Genomic DNA, 17,904 nt, shown 5'->3' on the forward strand with positions numbered 1-17,904 from the left:
ACTGTTTTTCAATATAGCTATATGTACTTGAAATTGCATCTTCCAAGATCAATTGTAACTATCCAAAACATATTTAAAATATTTTTGCACAATATGACAGCCAATGTTATGATCACCTTGTAATATGACAAATTTTTATTTCTTATAAACAGCTCATGCAGTCTTCATGTAAGTCACAATGCCCCTGACATTCTGCTGCACATCAGAGAGTAACCATCAAATTTAGTTTACTGGCAGAGATTTCAGCAGTCACCCAGAGAGCCAGCTCTCTGACAGCAGGGCTGCTGCAGTTGTTATGGCAACAGATGAGTGTTAACAGCATCTCTAACACGCTCCAAATTACTTTCGCGTAAATGCACACGCACAGAAAGCAGCTAATTGCAGGGGAGAGTAGCAGGATCGTGCGCAAGGACTCAAATATTGAAACCCACACATTCACATTATTACCACTGTGTCTACGAGTATTATCTTGTTTCCATGGCTGCGGGAAACAATGACTTCTCATTAATATCAAGCAGAGCCACAGACTATCTGTGTGTAATGGGCCAGTCAGTGTCTTGTTGTGGACCACAATGATCTGCAGCAGCTCAGTGGATGTTGCTGTAATGCTGTGTTTTTGAAGATTTACTCTTTGATGAGATGATAATGTCTATTCACCAAAGTAGAGGTTGGTTGTCTGCTCAGTGTTCATCTGTATCTGAACAAACGTTTATTTATTAACCTGGGTCCTTAGTGACGTTAAAAAAAAAGATATCAGAACATTGTGACATTAAAATATACAACAAAACATACTTAGTGGTGATTTTCACGCTGGGATGTTTCATAAGGTAAAAATATAGCAGCCTCCTTTCACTCATCATACACATACAGAGTGTCCTAAGGATTTCCAGCAGGAGTGTAATTAGGATTTCCCCAGAAATCCACATCAAAAAATTTTCTTTAGAATGTTAACCAGATCACATTAACAGTTCCTGTGAACAAAACGAATTTGTGCCTGTGTATTGTAACTTCTTAGTTAACACCTTTTTTATAATAATAAGTAGTTTTGTTCTTCTCTATCAGCAAGAAGCCATTGTTGATGTCATTAATACGGACGTGTATAATGTTTGAAGGAACCATAACACTGGCAGCTCTTGGAGGCTTCAAGTGACAAAAAGTAATGCTTTTTGTCACAAGTGTGATATTTACATTATGGCACATGGCTTCGGTACCAACTCACAGTCTCTGAAATTTCAGAACAAAGGAGGAGAAGAAAAGCCTTTTTTATAAAGATGGCTGTCACATATCCATCCATCCATCCATCCATTGTATATTGCTTTATCCTATTGGGAATTTAGGGTCATCAATCAACCTTTTCCAATTTAGTAAAGGTGTAACATATCTGAAGCCAGAAAGACATCATCATAAAAGTTCCAAATGCAGAAAAATGGCATCTGTAAGTCAAAGTATACATTAGGCAAGATGAACCGTAATATTTGCAGATGATAATATAATCTATGGGAAGAGTAGAGTGAGCAAGTGGAAACGAATTTGGAGAGATGTGCAGTGGAGAGAAGAGTGACTGGGTTTTTAAATACAAGACAGAATATATGTGTGCAAATGAGAGGGAGGCAGGTGGAAAGGTGAAGGTGTAAGGAGGAATGTAGGGAGCAAAGGTGTACATAGGATCAAACATGAAGAGCAATGGACAGTGTGCAGGCAGGATGGAGCGAGTGAAGACAAGTGTCAAAGTCTCAGAGTTGATGTGTGACAAAAGGACAGCGGCAAGACAGAAAGCAAAGGTGTATGAGACCAGTTAGGGTTTCTGGTTTAGAAAGCTGTGCTGCGTAAAGGACAGCAGGCTGAGCTGTAGATGACAGAGATCAAGATGTTGAGATAGGGAGTGAGCAGGATGGACAGGATTAAAAATGAACAGAACAGAGGGACGCCTGAGGTTCATCATTCTACAAATAAATCCAGGTTGAGATAGTGTGTCAACATGTGCTGACCAGAGATAGGGAATATACTGGGAAAACGTATGTTAGAGATTTAGCAGGAGGAGAAGACAAAGGCCTCAGGGGAGATTCCTGGATAAAATGATGGAGGAACGTGGATGTGTTTAACATTGTGTATATATGATTGCAGATGATTTATCGTGACGAGCCCTGAAGGCAGCAGCCAAAGTATAAAGATTATACTATTGTAATCCAATTTCTTATCATTTCCTGAGGATTTTGCTTTTCTGGTGGTGCATAATTCAATTCAATTTTGAGAAATCTATACAGTGTTGCACAAAAACTAATTATTCCTGCTATAGATTAGCTGCAGATAGATCGCTCAATTATTCAGTGGATTGATTGATTTGTGAGAGAATTCCCATCCCATTTAAATCCACATTTTCTAAAGCCAAAATCAACACAGCTTGTTTTGTGCAATCAAAAGTCCAAATCTCTGAATGACTAAAAAAATCTATTTAAATGATTTACTCTTCACATTTCAGAAGCTGTACTCATGAGGTTGTAGGTATTTTGTCATCATAAAAGTTAGTATTGTACATTTACATACTATCAATAAAAAGAGGGATTTATTCTCTACTAAAAAACTCATGTTTATTTGGTTTTAGTGGTCAAAAGTTTGCAATTCTTAATCCATTAAACATGGGATCTCAGCTTTCCTAAATTGTGGCTCCCTGCTGTGCTGCTGATCTGAAAAGCCGTCAGATGGCAGAGGACTTTAAAGCCTTGAGGCCTTGAGGACTGCAAACAGACTAATAGTTTTTGGGCTCAGACCATTAATGCATGTCGTTAAGGCTCATCTCGGAGACATTAGACTCCACTGTGATCATGGTGGGTTAAATGATTGGAATAACACAGTGAAACATATTAAAACTAAATTCTGCCATTTGGTGGAGGAGCTGGAAGACAGTTACAGTGCATTCATGATTATATAATCATATTATGTCTCTATATCTCTCACGCAAAACATGATTTTAAGAGATGTATCAGCATATTGGAGCTGGTGAAGACTCTGATTTTATTGCCCTGTAGTGCTATGTGAAGAGGTTAAAGTCAATTTAGCTGGAGATTTCAGTGATCAACATTGATTTCCCAGAGCAGTCCTGCACGACGAGGGCAAACAGAGATGAAGTGGATTGTCAGAGTGACCTCCCCTGTTCGAACAGAGGTCAGAAATTCAAATAATTTTCTGATGATCTAGAGAAGAACAGGGGATGCTTCATGACAGGAAAACTGTTCCTTGACTTGATTTCTCACCACCAAGAAGTTATGATGATATTTCCACTATGTTGAAGCTTAAACGTATATCTGAAAAACTATGCATCTCTTGAGATGTATCAATAATGTCCAATTGATCTCCAAAACCCTGTTTTGCAGTGAGGAAATAACCACCACATGTTTCATGTCATGCTTACAAGGTTAAAAAAAAGGTATTCTTGAGGCAAAATACACATTTTGTAAGTAATTTATGGTTTTAAGCATGTGTTTAGTCCATCTCTCTTCTCTCCTGCTTTGTCCACATGGAATCAGGGTGGAAATGTGTTAAGCAAAGAACCCCAACCAGGAGATATCATCTCTTCTTTGACGACCTCGGGCCTCTTTCAAGTGGGACGTGGGTGGCAGCAGTGTTACGGGAGGCGACCACCTCAGCAGGCTCTTCTTAATGTGGAGGAGGAGCAGTTTTACTTTGAGCCTCTCCCGGATGGCCGTGCTTGTCAGTCGTGCTGATGAACATGACAAGAAAAACATCAAACCACATTCCTGATAATCCATCTTGACATGGTTCAGACGCAGGGGGAATTCAGCCCAATGAGACAGAAGTGCAGGCAAGAGAAATCCAATGACCTGGTGAGAAACAACAGACAAGGTCAGGAGAGGAGAGTTCGAGGGGAATCACAGCCCAGCATAAAGGTGAATCATAAATACACACAAGAAATGCCGGATCCTGGAATCAGAGATCCCTACACTGTGTATGACAGTCCCAAAACCTGGACTTAAACTGGGCTAATCACTACTCCATCACACTTATTTCAGTTCAGTGTACTCTTCCTTGATATGTTTGTTCTTGTCATTCCCACTAATCTCATACGTGTTAAACATGCACTTTTACTCATCATACATTTAGTTCTGACTTCTCTCTGTGGCCTAATGAGTGAATGTGAGACATTCAGTATTTCTTATCACTGATTTTCAACAGAGTGCTGACTAACGTCTCCATTTCAAAAAGCCTTAGTCATACTCCTTTACAAGGAAAGGTCATTCCAGGTTATGAGTAACTTCAAGAAAGAAAAGAATTCAGTCCGACCTAAGTCAGCCCACCCTGCGTTCAACACAGCTCCAAACCAACATGTTTGTGAGGGCTTGTAAATTCCTGTGAAATAACTAACAGGAAGCTGCAGTCATTTAAGAGAAAGTCTCAGTTGGTTGTACAGAGAGGGAACAGTGTGGCTTTTAGACATTTGATGTTTGGTGAGATTAGTAAGAGAAAAATGTTCATGTGCTTCCCCACTGTTTCTGCAGAGTCTGATCAGAGGAGGCGGTTGGTGTTTTCAAACCACTGTGTGCGAGCAATGCTGCTGCGGCTCTGAGTCACGAGGTGGAGGTGGAAGTCACTTTTGTGACAAGACTTCCTAAAAGCAGGATGAATAACACAGACTGTGATGAAACAGGAAGTAGCACACTGTTCAGTGTGAGGTTAATGAATCCCAACACTAATGCAAATTAACGCCACTCCATGATCACGAAACCCAATATCGTCTAAATCCTGTGCGGTAATTGAACAGAACATGATTGCGTCGAGGCTGCTGTGTGCGTAAAGCAGGCGCTGCACGACCCATGATGAGTTTTCATTATCTGCGTCAGAGTTTAATAGTCTGCTGAGGCAACTGGGTGGCACACGTGAGAGTGGAATGCCTCAGAAAAAGTCTAAAATTGATTTGAGAGGACTTGATGAGATGCTTCGGCACCATTTCCCCCATTTTGCACCATATTATCTAGATGGGATCACAGTAATTGAGCCAATTTTCTCAATCTCAATCAGCTCAATCAGAAACTTCCTGTAATTGTCTAAATATCTGTTTCCGACTGCTGGTTGAAAGTGAGCTGGTGTATTCAGCATCTAGATTCAGCCACATTTAAGAAAACTGTAACCACAGGAATTTAATCAATCAATGATCAAATGCTATTCATCATGCACTTTTCATACAGGTTGGTTCAAATTCAAATTTCTTGTTAAAGTACTGATACAGTGACAACAGTGGAAAACAAAAAAGAGAATGTTTGAAAAGAAGTCATTTAAAAGGTGATTATTATCATTCAAATCAATGGAAGAGGATTAGAAATACCTTCAGGAAAACAAAGTTGGATAAATTATACAAATGACAAAAACATGGCAACAGTGATAAAGAAAAACTGATCAAACAAAATATTTAATATGGAAATTAGATATTAATATGACAAATGAAAGGTACAATTGAGATTGGGATTGAAAATGAGAACGAACACAATCAATTGAAAAACATTTATGTTAAACCAAATGTTTTTTTATTTTAGATTAATTTGTCAAGAGGTCAATATCTTTTTATTCACTCATCCACTGAGGAGGGATTTATTAAGTCAAGGCGGAGTCAAAGAAACGTCATTGTTATATCAACAGAGGAGAATGAATGACATCCAGAACTGAGATCGCGTTGTGTGAGTTATTTAATTTATTGTTCATTTTCCTAGTTTAATGAAGTCGACTTCCAGTGTTCAAGGTTTACTTTGGCTGGCTGTGCTTCTCAGTAACTCACCTTTTGTTTCAGATGTGTCTGGTTCTGCCTCTGTGCTGCTCTGTGCTCTCGCCTCCCAGACACTCAGCATTATCTTCTACTTCTCGTCACTCCCAGCATGTATACATGTATATAGGGCCTTTCTTCATGGGTTTACCGGCCGATGTGGACTGACTCGGCTCAAATCCCCCCAATCCAACTTATTTTGGGAAAAACATTTCCAGCTGAACCTCTAACAAGAGCAACCGTTACTCAAAATGCAAATGAGGCCCTCCAGCTTATCCAACAGCGCTGCTGAATTGTGCTTATTGAAAGTTTGAGGCGAAGCCAGAAGACAATAATCCATTCAGTCTGAGCAGGTTCCTGAGAGGTGACCTAGGTCTCCAGCTCCCAAACCAGTGATGGTGTTTTAATTGGCTATCTGGCCACACGGACCTCCGCTCCCTATTCACACAGTGAGAGCCATTCATCAGTTGTTGATTATTTGTCTCCAACCACAGTAGTGAGTGACTGCAGCTCCAGGCTTATCTTTTAGTCATTAATGTGTTTGCTGATGCAGCCAAAAGTAATCCTGTGTTTTAAAAAAAAAAGAAGCTCTGTGCATTTCTTATGTTACACTCACCTCCATACAAATTCCTCACTGCACACAAGGAGTTTAATTTTCTTTTGAATTCCAATTCCAGTTTCCTCCTAATGTCCAAAGACATGAGCAGGAGGTTAATTGGTGACTTTTAAATAAGTGAGTATGTGTGTGACTCAGCTCCAATATGTGTGATTTTAGTTGGATAAAGATGGTTGACTGGATCAATGCCAATTCAACTTTAAAACTAGATCTGTTTGAGATGATAAGGCCTCGAATCACTGATTTAAACTTGAATAGACTAGCATTCATATCTTGACTAACACTGACTTACAAAATACAGTTTGAGTGAAAAAGATATATATATATATATATATGTGATTTTTTTTGTCATCTTTGTATTTGTTTGTGGTTGCATTTGCTTTTAAAATGCTATTTAAAGTTTAGTTCTGCTTTAACTCTCACATATGATCCAGCCTGACAGAGACATGGTGGCTCAGCTGGTTGAAATGCCTCTTATAAACAGAATATACTAAATCCTATCTGTGCCCGGATGATATTTCATATCTTAGCTTAATTCATATTCATTAAAGAATATTTCAACAAAAATATTGAGTTCTGGTTTGTCTTATCATGTTTTGTGAGACATCTGTTTGTTCCCATCCATCCATTTTCTGTGCTGGTATATTCAGTGTACTCCACTGAATCCGACCCCAGCTGTCCATGGGCTGCTATCTTCTGCGTCTCTCCTACCCTGGATTGTCCATCACAGGGCAAACACAGAAAAGGGTTCGGGAAATGACTGTGCTGAACGTCGTTTCCTGTACATCTTTTTACGTTACCCACCAGGTGTCAGTACTCACCCTGCTGCCTCTGAAGTGCTGCCTGCTGCTGAAGGCAGACAAAGGGAGTCACCTCTGTTTCTACCTGCAAGTCAATTAAACACTCGGGGAAATCCTCCCAAATTACAACCACAGAGGTGCAAAACACGCCCTTTCCCTTAAAATTATCATTAAAAAAAAATTAATAAATAAATGTTTCCATCAGTTATTTTTACCATCAGTGCACATGCTGGGAAACATGTTTTGTGAGAAACATAACTAAGGAAGACTGTGAGATACTCGAATGAGGAAGGGATGCTTTGGTCGATGTCCTACTTGTGTTTTTAGAGGAGGGGAGGCGGAGGGAGGGAGGGAGGCGGTGCTGCGCGTCCTCCAGTCATCATCTCGACTCCTCGGCTCAGTGCTGTGCGGCGTTTCGACGGAGGCGGACGCAGGAGGAGAAGCTGACATGAGTCCACCATGAACACCAAGATGATCGTTTCCCAACCAGGACCTTAAACCTCCGGATTTCCTTCTGCGGTGGATGTTTCATTATTTTATTTTTAATTTTTTGAACCAATCTCTCCTCCCAGCCTTTGGACCTCCTTGCGTCGGATCCTGTGCCAGTAACGGACCTTCTGCGTAAAACCATACCATACACAGGTCTCATGTAGTCCGCTTCTATTTCACAATTGTAGATAGTAATCTCAGCCGAAGGGCCTCTAAATTTGAAAATTACTACATCTGGGGGCATTTTGTGAAGCAAGAAAATGTGATTGTTTGCCCTTCCCAATGCGCCAGGCTCCGTCGTTGGCATTGGAAACAGCTGGGACGCGTCGAGAAGATTGTGGATTTTATTCTATTCGCCAGAAATGAGCGTCGATTTAATCGAATCATCTACATGAGTGGAGTCTAAACAAACACCTCCCAGGGAGTGCACATACACGTTATTTTCCACCATATCTGCTGAAATAAACTGCGCCTGGGACTATGGAAAACGAGGTTTTCACCCCGTTGCTGGAGCAGTTTATGCTCACGCCTCTGGTGTGCTGGGTAAGCCCCCCTCTTAATGGACCATTCATTGTGTTCTAGACGCACCAATTCATCATCCTTTATCATCCTAACGCATTTCTTTTGCATTGTGTCGTTTATTTCCAGGTGAAGACTGTGGGACAGCCGACAGTGACCGATGGATCGAAATTATCGGAATATATAGAATTAGTGGATGGGATTTACCTGAACGAGATTATGATTGAGATGTAAGTGATTTCACTTGTTATTCCCAACAGTGTGAGCATGCAAACATATGATCACACTCATAAATTGATGCCCATGGACCATTTTCAATAGTTGCGTGAATATTTGTGCAGCTTTCTCAGCGTGCAGGGTCGGTACATGAGGCTGAGGAGGGTCAAAACGATACTGGCCCTGGGGCTATTATGTGAGGTCATCCCCACATGAACAAATTAAGCAAGTGCAGCCTCCATCCACCACTTGAAAATTGTCTGTTGGAGTGAATGTAGGCTACACACAAAGAGATCTTACATTGGGGGCTGTGAGGGGGTCCACTGTTGGAAATCCGTGCAGACGGTCATTGTGAAGGGTTTCTGCTCCTGACTCAACATCTTTGGTGCATGGATGCCTCATGCTGCTCTGCCACAACTTCAGCCTTTTTTTTCTCCCCCAGTCACTCTCACCCTGTCATCTGCAGCAGAGTGGAAGACACCCCGCCCCTGGAAGCTGCAGTGCTCTCGTTTCATGCTGTGCTGTAGATTAAACTGGAAATAGAAACCCTAAACTAATGGTAGCTATACTCCCAACCTGGATGCAGATGGTGCAGCAGGCCCGGCAGAGATGTACATTTATTTGTTTTTATTCACTTCGGAGGGAAGCAGAAGCTTTGGCAGATCTTTTGATAGTGAGTGAGGTTGGATGCAGCATGAGGAAGGGGGAGGGGGGGGGGGGGAGGGGAGGAGGAGGAGGAGACACAGCGTGTGAAATATGTCTGTCTTTCCCGTTGCCTACTAATATATATAGCATGACAGGAGACAGCTTTCCATTCCTTTGTCTGGCTCAGGGCTGCTACTTCCCGCCAGCAGGACAATTTTTCATATTTTCCACTAATGCTACACTCTACACGGTCAGCATTCCGTGGGCTGCTCAGCTGCCGAGGGAGCATTCAAGCAAACCTGCTCCCACTGGAATTGATCTTCACTTCTCAAGAGATTATGTGGCGTATTTTCATGGGACATCCTCTCCTGTCAACTTGCATTAGTATCTCATATCTAAAGGAAGATTTTAGTGGAAAACAACGCAGATTTTTAGATCGGACTGTAGCTGTGCCACATGAAAAGGTATTTTAACAAGACTGTATGTTTTCCGTCTCTGGACGGTGCTCTATTCTTCCAATGTCCTTGATCAGTTTGTTAAGCTGCCTATCTAAAGGTTCAAACTAGTGCCTCTCATTCCCAGGCTTGTCCATCAGGCTTTAGGTATTGAAAACAACAGCGTTTAGGGAGGTCGTTTAAGTTTAAGCTTGAGAAAGTCGTCTATCCTCTTCCACACACCGTCTTTATAACCCACAGAAGATTTTCCCCCAGGGGACAACGTATAGTAGAAAGCAAATAGGTTATAAGGGGGAAGGGTATGAGGAGTGAGCGAGACTGTAAAATATTTCCTTTCATAAGGAACAAGTGGGCGACATGCAAAAGATAAATTAATGCCTCAGGTTGCGAGGCCACATGACAATTCCTCAAGTTCTTCATTTTAAATGTGTGATCAGGTACTCGTCAGACTTTCTGTCGGCAAATAAAAGCAACACATTTTTGTTTTCTGTTTAGTTCTGCAAAGAACAGCTAGCAGCACTGAGCTAAAATGAACTGTGACTGGCTGGCTTCGCGATCGCCTGACAGGATGTCGGGGATTGCCAGTCACAGCCAGTTCTGTGTGTTTATGTTTACGTGTGTGTGTGTGTGTGTGTGCACGAGAGCTTTCTGCAGGGCCTCTGTGTCTGCGTGGGAGTAAGTGTGTAACTGGCCGTTTTTTGTTTTTTTTTCCCTGTGCATTTGGTTTTGGACTGAGGCAGCTGTTGGTAGTCATCTCGTCCAGCCACACTCCCACACAAAAGGGCTACAGTGTTGGTCAGATCTTGTGTTGGCGAGGCTGTTCTTTATGTGCCTCTGCTGCTTTTCCAGCATGTGTGCACCTACTAAGAGACACATCAGGCTAAAATGGCTGAATGTGTCAGAAATACCTGGAATCACACAAGGACATGTGCTGTGTCGTCTTGCATTTTCCCATACATTTGTTAAAAATGAAACCTGAGTCCGTTCCGCATTGAAAAGTACAGCTGAACGAGGCCAGCGTGGGTGTTTAGAAATGCTCCCCTCTCTCATTAGAAGTAGCTTAAAACTACAGGTGAGTTTTTCCCCAGCTTCTTTGAATGCAGGTGATAATCAGTGCCGACTTTATATGTTACACACACAAAAAACACCCTCACTTAAGCATTTTGTTTTCCCCTCAGCTGCTCTGTTCTGACAGCTTGAAACACATTGTGGAGAGTTAGTTGGCTTTGCTTTGGTTTAAAAAAAAGTCTGCTTCTGTGCACAAGGAAAAAAAAAACTGTTCAGAACCAATTTTAGCCATTACATTTAAAATATTGCTTCAAAAGTGTTATAGGTGGCAATATAACGTTGCTAGAAAGTTGAGCATACTCGGTTGAAACACTCCTAAACACAATGATTATAATGGCTTTCTATTAAAATGGTTCACATCATCTTTCAGTACAGCTCAAGAAACTTGAGCTTTATACTATTTTTACTGGTATATCTGCTGTTGGAGCCTGTGGTGCTGCAGTGTGAATGTCTCCATTCGGCACTTGAAGTGGGAGATGTGGCAGACCGGCTGGCAGCAGTTGTCATCAGGACAGGACGGGGAGAGACGAGAAACCCTGGGATTATCCAACGGTTTGCTGACAGACACCCAGATGGCACCGTGTCCCCACACCCTCCCCCTGCCCTCCTGTGACTGACATCACCCAGCCAATTAGATCGCCGCCGTCGCGCCGTCAAACCAATTCGTTTTCCCGCTCGGCGAGGAGGCGCCAATTAAATTTGCTGTCAGAGTGACAACTGTCCAGTCGAATCTTCCTCTTTTTCCTGCCAGTTCTGCAGACCCGTGCTCGTTCGTTGGCCTGTTCGGTCAACCGAGAGTCAGTCAGTCAGGTCTCTGCAGGCTGCTGCATCACAGTTATGCGTTACAGATTGACAACAAAAGGAATAGCAAAGGACAGTTGACGCAAAGCAGCCTCACGACATGTTTCAGGTTGGCTGGTGTCTTATTTCCAGATACTTATTGTGCATTTCTACCAGTGCAGAGTTGTGCAACACAACAAAAAGTGACTTTGAAAGTGCATTTTAGCTGAAATCAGTTTAGACTGGTAACACATGTTCTGCAGGTTAACTCTCACATGACCAGTTTGGATTGTATGACATGAAATTGGCACCTTTTTTAAGATGGCTTCAAGTTTCAATATATTTTTTATTAATTTTTTTTTTTTTTTAATTCTACCACATTGGTTTTGGCGATACTGAAAACCCCATTTTACAAATGTGTGACAGGCTGGATTTATCCAGTAGTTTAATAATTTCTAGATCTCGTGAACAGGAGTTTTGGTTGCGAGACGTTTGCATGACTAATCTTCTCTGTGGTGACAGGACAAGGATAGAAACTCTAACATTTTGGTTTACCTGAATATCATGACTCTTCCTATATGGCTGCACACATCAGCATGAGAATATGAAGAAAACTATCACTTAACATTTTTTATTGCATCTACCTCCTTTTTGTCATTGACACTTGCCAAAATCTTCTTTTAAAAGGCAATATTTGTATTAGATAAAATTTATCCCCAGGCAGTAAAAGTAAACTTTATAAAGTTTCAAACGGTAAATGAAGGAGATTCTCCTTTTTATTTCTCTATTGGACCTGAATACTGTTTGTATTGTTATATTACCCAAGTTAAATCTGTATATTGGCCTGAGTGTTTTTGTGGAAGAGTTTCAGTTTGTTAGTCGACATTAGTGAACAGTGTGTTGGTTTAAAGCCCAGGACTGTTGGGGAATTCACTCCTTTGTTGATTCTCATATGCTTCATTCAAGTCTATTAATTTTTATGCAGCCATATGGGTTCTATATTGGACTTCATAAGCCTTTGTGGCTCTGTAGAATATTCGGAGGTTGGAGGACCATCTGGTAGTTTTATTATTGCTGATGGAGTCCAGAAATGGCCACATACAAAGAAACACATGACTCTGCTTGATTCTGCTTTTTCTCTGATTATTTTCAGTTGTTTTTAAACTGCTTCTGAGCTCCTGTGTGTTTGAAGGGTTTGGTTGACAGCCCAGCGGAAAATGGTTTGATGTAGAAATGAAATATTTAACACCTTAATGCACAGAGTGGCTCTTAACAAATATCATTTCGTGGGCCTCTTGTCAGTCTAATGAACTGTAAAACATGCATTACACTGAAGAAAAAAAAGCATGAGAAATCATTAATGTATTTTTAAATGTAATATAGAGGAAACCAAGTAATGTGCATTTGCCCATTTCACTATTGATAATCGGAAATAAAAAAAAACTGCCTGAAGTTGACAGAATGTGCAGGTTAGGTGATGAAAATGAGACATTTGTGACTGAAGTTTGTAATTTATCAAGGTAATTTTTCTTATTTCTACACAAACAAATTATTATTTTTTTTTCTGTCAGCTGCTGTTTTTATCATTTCCTTTCTCCTACTGTTAGTGCACCTCTTCTTCCTTGATTCTTCCTCCCGCTGGTCTCTTCAACATCTCTGCGCCTTGTTTACCTTTTGACTCACCTTTCCTGCACACCCCCCCTCTCTAGTTTTCTTTTGAGCAGCATGTCAAAGCCTTTGTTGGCGTTCTCTGGGGCTACTTACAGCAGACATATTTGAGATTCCAGTTGGAGCAGAGAAAAGGAGGCAGGCCTGTCTTCTTCTGCCGGAGCGTCAGTCTGTTTGGTTCTCCCGCTGCTCCTGCTGAAGCTTTCTACATCAAAGTGTGAAGTCGGACATTAATCCCTCAACTCTAATAATCACTCTTGTGTCACGCTCGTCTCTGCGGGTCTGTCTGGCGGGAGGATGCGGCTCATGCGAGACAGGAAGCGGCAGCTGTGACCTTGACAGGACCAAACTTTAACGAGGCTGTAGTAATGTGAGGCTCTCGAATCCTTGGAAACAAGAGAATGTTAATGTCCGCTTCAGGACTTCAGAATCACATGTGCTCCTTGTGTCTTAACTCTACAGTTTCATATAATGTGGAAGTGGTTCTTGATTTTTAGAGGGCTCTTGTGTAGGAAATCACTATGTGCATTACCCACCCTTGGCAGATTGAGCTAAATATGCATTTTGATTGGATGCAATATTAGGAAACCCCAAAAATGCAGATGTGTCACGAGACATTTTACCGGAAGAGATAAGAAGAGAATCTGAAATTCTCCATTCAGTCATTTTGCACAGATGTAAAGATAATTGAACAGTTGGTCCAAACACTAAAGATGAAAACAAATCATATGTTTTTTTACAGACCTTTATCACCCAGAGGTCACATGCCCGTGCAGTGGTTTGTGTGCTCTCTGTGTGCATGCAGTGGTTTTCTCTTGCTTCCCACCACAATTCGGAGGCATGCATTGCATATCAGGTCAAGTGTTGACCCTGTGATGTCTCTGCTCTTCCTTTCAGTCAGTTTCTTGCAACCTTAGCTTGAATTAAACAGCTATAGAAGAGGAATGTCTCCTTATCCAATTTCTCTGCATCAAATTTGATTGGAGACACATGATGCAGGACAATCTGCTTCCAGTTCCTGAACTAATTTGCTGGTAATTCAAACTCTGCACTTCCTCCATCTCTATCTGTTGCACATTTCTTGGCCCTGAGAGGCTTTGAGGCTGTAATCCCTTCTGTTCCCTGGAAGACATTTGCTGTGAAACATCCGCAGGATATATTGAGTTTCATTACCTGCAGCTTAACATGGAGAACTAACAGTGAAGAGGGTCCAGCATTTTCTGTTCCAGAGAGGAACTCTGAGCAGAGTAGGGCATGTTTATTAGGATTTATGTAATTCTGGTGATGATTTGAGATGCTGAATTAAAAGTACTCAGCCAGTCTGGCAGGATTGAGTTCAGCTGCAGTCTTTTTGGAATGGGAAGAGGCACCCTGGAAACACAGAGACAAAAAAAAAGTCAGTGAAAAGCAAATACGATTAAAAGAGGGTGATGAAATCCACATACCAGTTGTCACTTCATCACTGGAGAAACCAGTGAGGAATGGGAAAAGAGAACCCAATTCATTGGGTCTCCAACAAGATCTCACCAACAGAAATGGTTTTTTTTTTGTATCCAGTTACTGAATGATTCCATAAATAGAAGCTCAACAGTGTGAATTATAATGTTCTGAAGTGAACCTCTCATAGTTAATGGATTAGACATGGCCCTCCTCCTCATCATTTGCAACCTATGAGCTAAATTCTCAGAAAGAATAAATCACTGGTTTGAGTGGTGATAAGAAGAACGCAATTTTAACCTCATATTATTTCACATACTCTTAATTAATACATTTTAGAATGAAACATAAAGGTGATTGGCCTTTCCACTGAACTCTATTTCTATTGAAACTCCTGTTAGCTTCTCGCTCTGTTCACTCTCCTCTTTTACAAGCTCTCATTTACAAAAGGTTCAGTTTAACTACAGTTGATGGGGAAAGCATTTACACAGCGAGGGCATTTTTCCTCGTATTTGTCTCTGTTGTAAATACTTGCACACATGATAAATATTGTGTGGCAGAAAAGCTACATTCCTTCTGAGCAAAGTCAACTGGTTCTTCGTGCAAAACAAAAGCCACTTTATAACAATATGGGACCTGTCCAGTGGGGTTTCTACCTCCTCTACATCACCAGAAGACTCCCAATCCTGAAATATTTCCCAAAACAGTCACAAAAGACAGACGCTTTATCCAAATATAAAATTGTTTATAAATTGAGAACGAGAATCATTCTTTGGATGATACTGAATGGACTGTTATTGTTCTGTTAAAATCAGCCAGCTTGAACTAATCAAACCTCATAACTGAGCATTTGTCACTAAATTGCATTGCCACTGGCATTTTGGCAAAACATTCATTCATTTTCTTCCACTTATCCGTTTCCGGGTCGCGGGGGTGACAGTCTGAGCACCATCACCCAGATCACAATGCACCGATTAAGAACCTTCCTGCAGGTGGTGAGCCCACGGGAAGGTGACGCCCGGCGTGGGACACGAACCCACTACCCCTGAGATTGTGAGTCTCATGCTCTACCAACTGAGCTAGCCGAGGGATTTTGGCAAAATATTTGCAGGATAAGATTTTAGCTTTTCATCCTGTTTAATCTCTTTGTAAAAATGTCAGGAGAATTTTCCTAGTAAGAAAACCTCAGGGAGACAGAATACACAGGAATCAGACAGAGAGCGATTTGAGAAAGTTTAAAACAATTTTATTCCATTATTCTTGCAAGAAGAGACAAAGTCACAGTACAACCTTTGCATGAGTCTGCCTAAGCCTGAAGTCAGACAGCGCCTTAAAGGCTGGAATTGTTTTGAGACTGCATTGAAGGACACCAAAAGTAGCACAGAGCACAAAGTGCTGACACAGGTCATCCTTGAACACAGACTGCAAAATTACACATTCTTTAAGAGACAAAACAAGATTTCCATAACAAAAAAATATAAATAAAAAAAAAAAGTCATACCTTGAGTTTTAGGTCAAATAAAGTCGCTTCAAGCCCTTTTTATAATAATGACGGCTGCAACATGCATGCAAAAGCTGCAGCACAAATACAGAAACATGAGTGAGGGAGCAGCAGCAGAAGTGCGAGACGCAAGTGAACCAGATAAATATGACAGTCCTCATGTACTTGTCTCAAAGAAGTCATGTTCCTACATGTGTACTTGCCATCAGCAAAAAAAAACCCGGTCCACTGGAGCAAGTCCGCTGCATTTGTTTTTTGGGGAATTTTTCATTCATATGGTGGCTTATCCAGTGTTGGGGCTTTTGCATTGTTGAAAACCACAAACAAAAGCACGTGGGTCAAAATTGAGTTTTAAAATCCCTCCATTTTCTTCCACCACGGCCCTCATTTTGTAATAGCAAACAAGCATACATTTTTGTATTGCAATGAGCCATGGAAGCAGTTTTTTGCCTGTACTACACAGCATTCAACACTCTGGTATTTCCCAGTGCATAATTTTAAATTCCTGCTGCAGCTCATAACCCTTCTATGTGGTTTCATGCTCCCCACCCCCACCCTCCCCCTCCCCTCACACGGAGGCACGAGTCCTCACTCCCCTACTGTGTTTGGACAGTCGGGCTCATGATCTCCATCTCCAACACGTGGCTGAATGCGGCCTGTGTTTTCTCTTTGTGTGTGTGCATTCACACCACTCTGTGTGCGCATGGGCGTGTGCCTGGCTGCCCATGCTGACTGTAATGCAGCCTGTCATATATAGGTTAACACTACTCCCTAACCTACCCAGCCAATCAACGCTGTGGGATGAGAGGAGAAGGCCCAGTGGCCCCGGGCTCTGCACAAGGGCTGCAGCTCCCATCGACGGCGCAGCAGCAGCAGCAGCAGCAGCAGCGATGGAGCGGCTTATTGACGGGCCGTCTGGCTGACTCGCCGGCTAGTTGTCTGCCTTGCTGGCGGTTGAGCTGGCTTTGCTTGTCTTTCCTTAATCTATTTTGTCTATTTAAAGTCTTAAGTTTACTGTATCAGCAGGAACGGACGGGGAGGAGGCAATAAGTTGGATGTTTCACCCCCGTAGCTGCGTTAAGTCGCTGTATTTATTCGCCTGCTGATCCGTGGGGGTGTCGGTCTGTCCTGTGTTTCACAATAGATGGAACTAATGGAACGAATGGCAGTGCAGTGGGCGCCATGTTCTCTATGATGATGATTGCGTGAATGGACGACACTTTTTTTTTTTTTTCCCCTCGCTGTTTTGCTCTCATCCTGCTTCTCTCACACACCTCATTTACCACATCGCCCTCCTCGCCTTGACAGGATTACTGCCCGCGCTGTGCTTTTTAATTAATGGGTTAAATAGACCCCCTACTATGGGCCTTGAAAGGGTGTGTGTGTGTGAGTAGGGGGGAGATGGGCAGGTCACATGACTGCTCATTTAGACCGGTTTTAAAAAGAGCCTTGTGTCCTTCTGATTAGCATAATTGTGTGTGTGTGTGTGTGTGTGTGTGTGTGTGTGTTAGTGTGTGTGTGTGCGCAATCTCGAGCAGAGGCTGATCAAAAGGCTAATTAACACATCCACGCTGCAGACGCTTGACTTTGGACATGGGATTTTGTATTTCAAACCAGGACGTTTTGTCCGTTTTGTGCTCATTGCATCAAATATTTCTTTTGATTTCAGAAATTTCGGGGTTCCCGAAACTATCAGTTTTATAACAAGAGTCTTTTTAATGATCAGATTGTGTAATGGTTATTAGCAGGGTGGTTTTTCTGTGATGGTGGAGGATTTTAGGCTGTTTAAGTGCAGGCATTTTCTGAATTACCTAATAAATCATCAGAAATAAACACATTTTGATGGTGATTTTTTTGTTTTCATAATTTCCTCTTTCTTTAGCATTATCAAACTGCAACTGAGGAGTTGGGGAAACACTGATATTAATTTTCCAGCAAAT

At 41.7% G+C, this 17,904-nt stretch overlaps 1 protein-coding gene across 1 annotated transcript in view; it reads left to right on the forward strand.

The window, feature by feature from the left end:
* Positions 1-7,585: 7,585 nt before the first annotated feature.
* ccdc88ab (coiled-coil domain containing 88Ab) overlaps positions 7,586-17,904 on the forward strand; it is a gene marked incomplete at its 3' end in the record, with an annotated part of 66,366 nt that continues 56,047 nt past the window's right edge. The window contains exons 1-2 of the mRNA XM_080481369.1: positions 7,586-8,218; positions 8,324-8,424. Coding sequence (XP_080337495.1) covers positions 8,156-8,218; positions 8,324-8,424 — 164 coding nt within the window. The 5' untranslated portion in view covers positions 7,586-8,155. The remainder of the gene's footprint in view (positions 8,219-8,323; positions 8,425-17,904) is intronic.

This window comes from Lipophrys pholis (genome assembly GCF_963383615.2).
Source record: "Lipophrys pholis genome assembly, chromosome: 15".
Classification (NCBI taxonomy): domain Eukaryota; kingdom Metazoa; phylum Chordata; class Actinopteri; order Blenniiformes; family Blenniidae; genus Lipophrys; species Lipophrys pholis.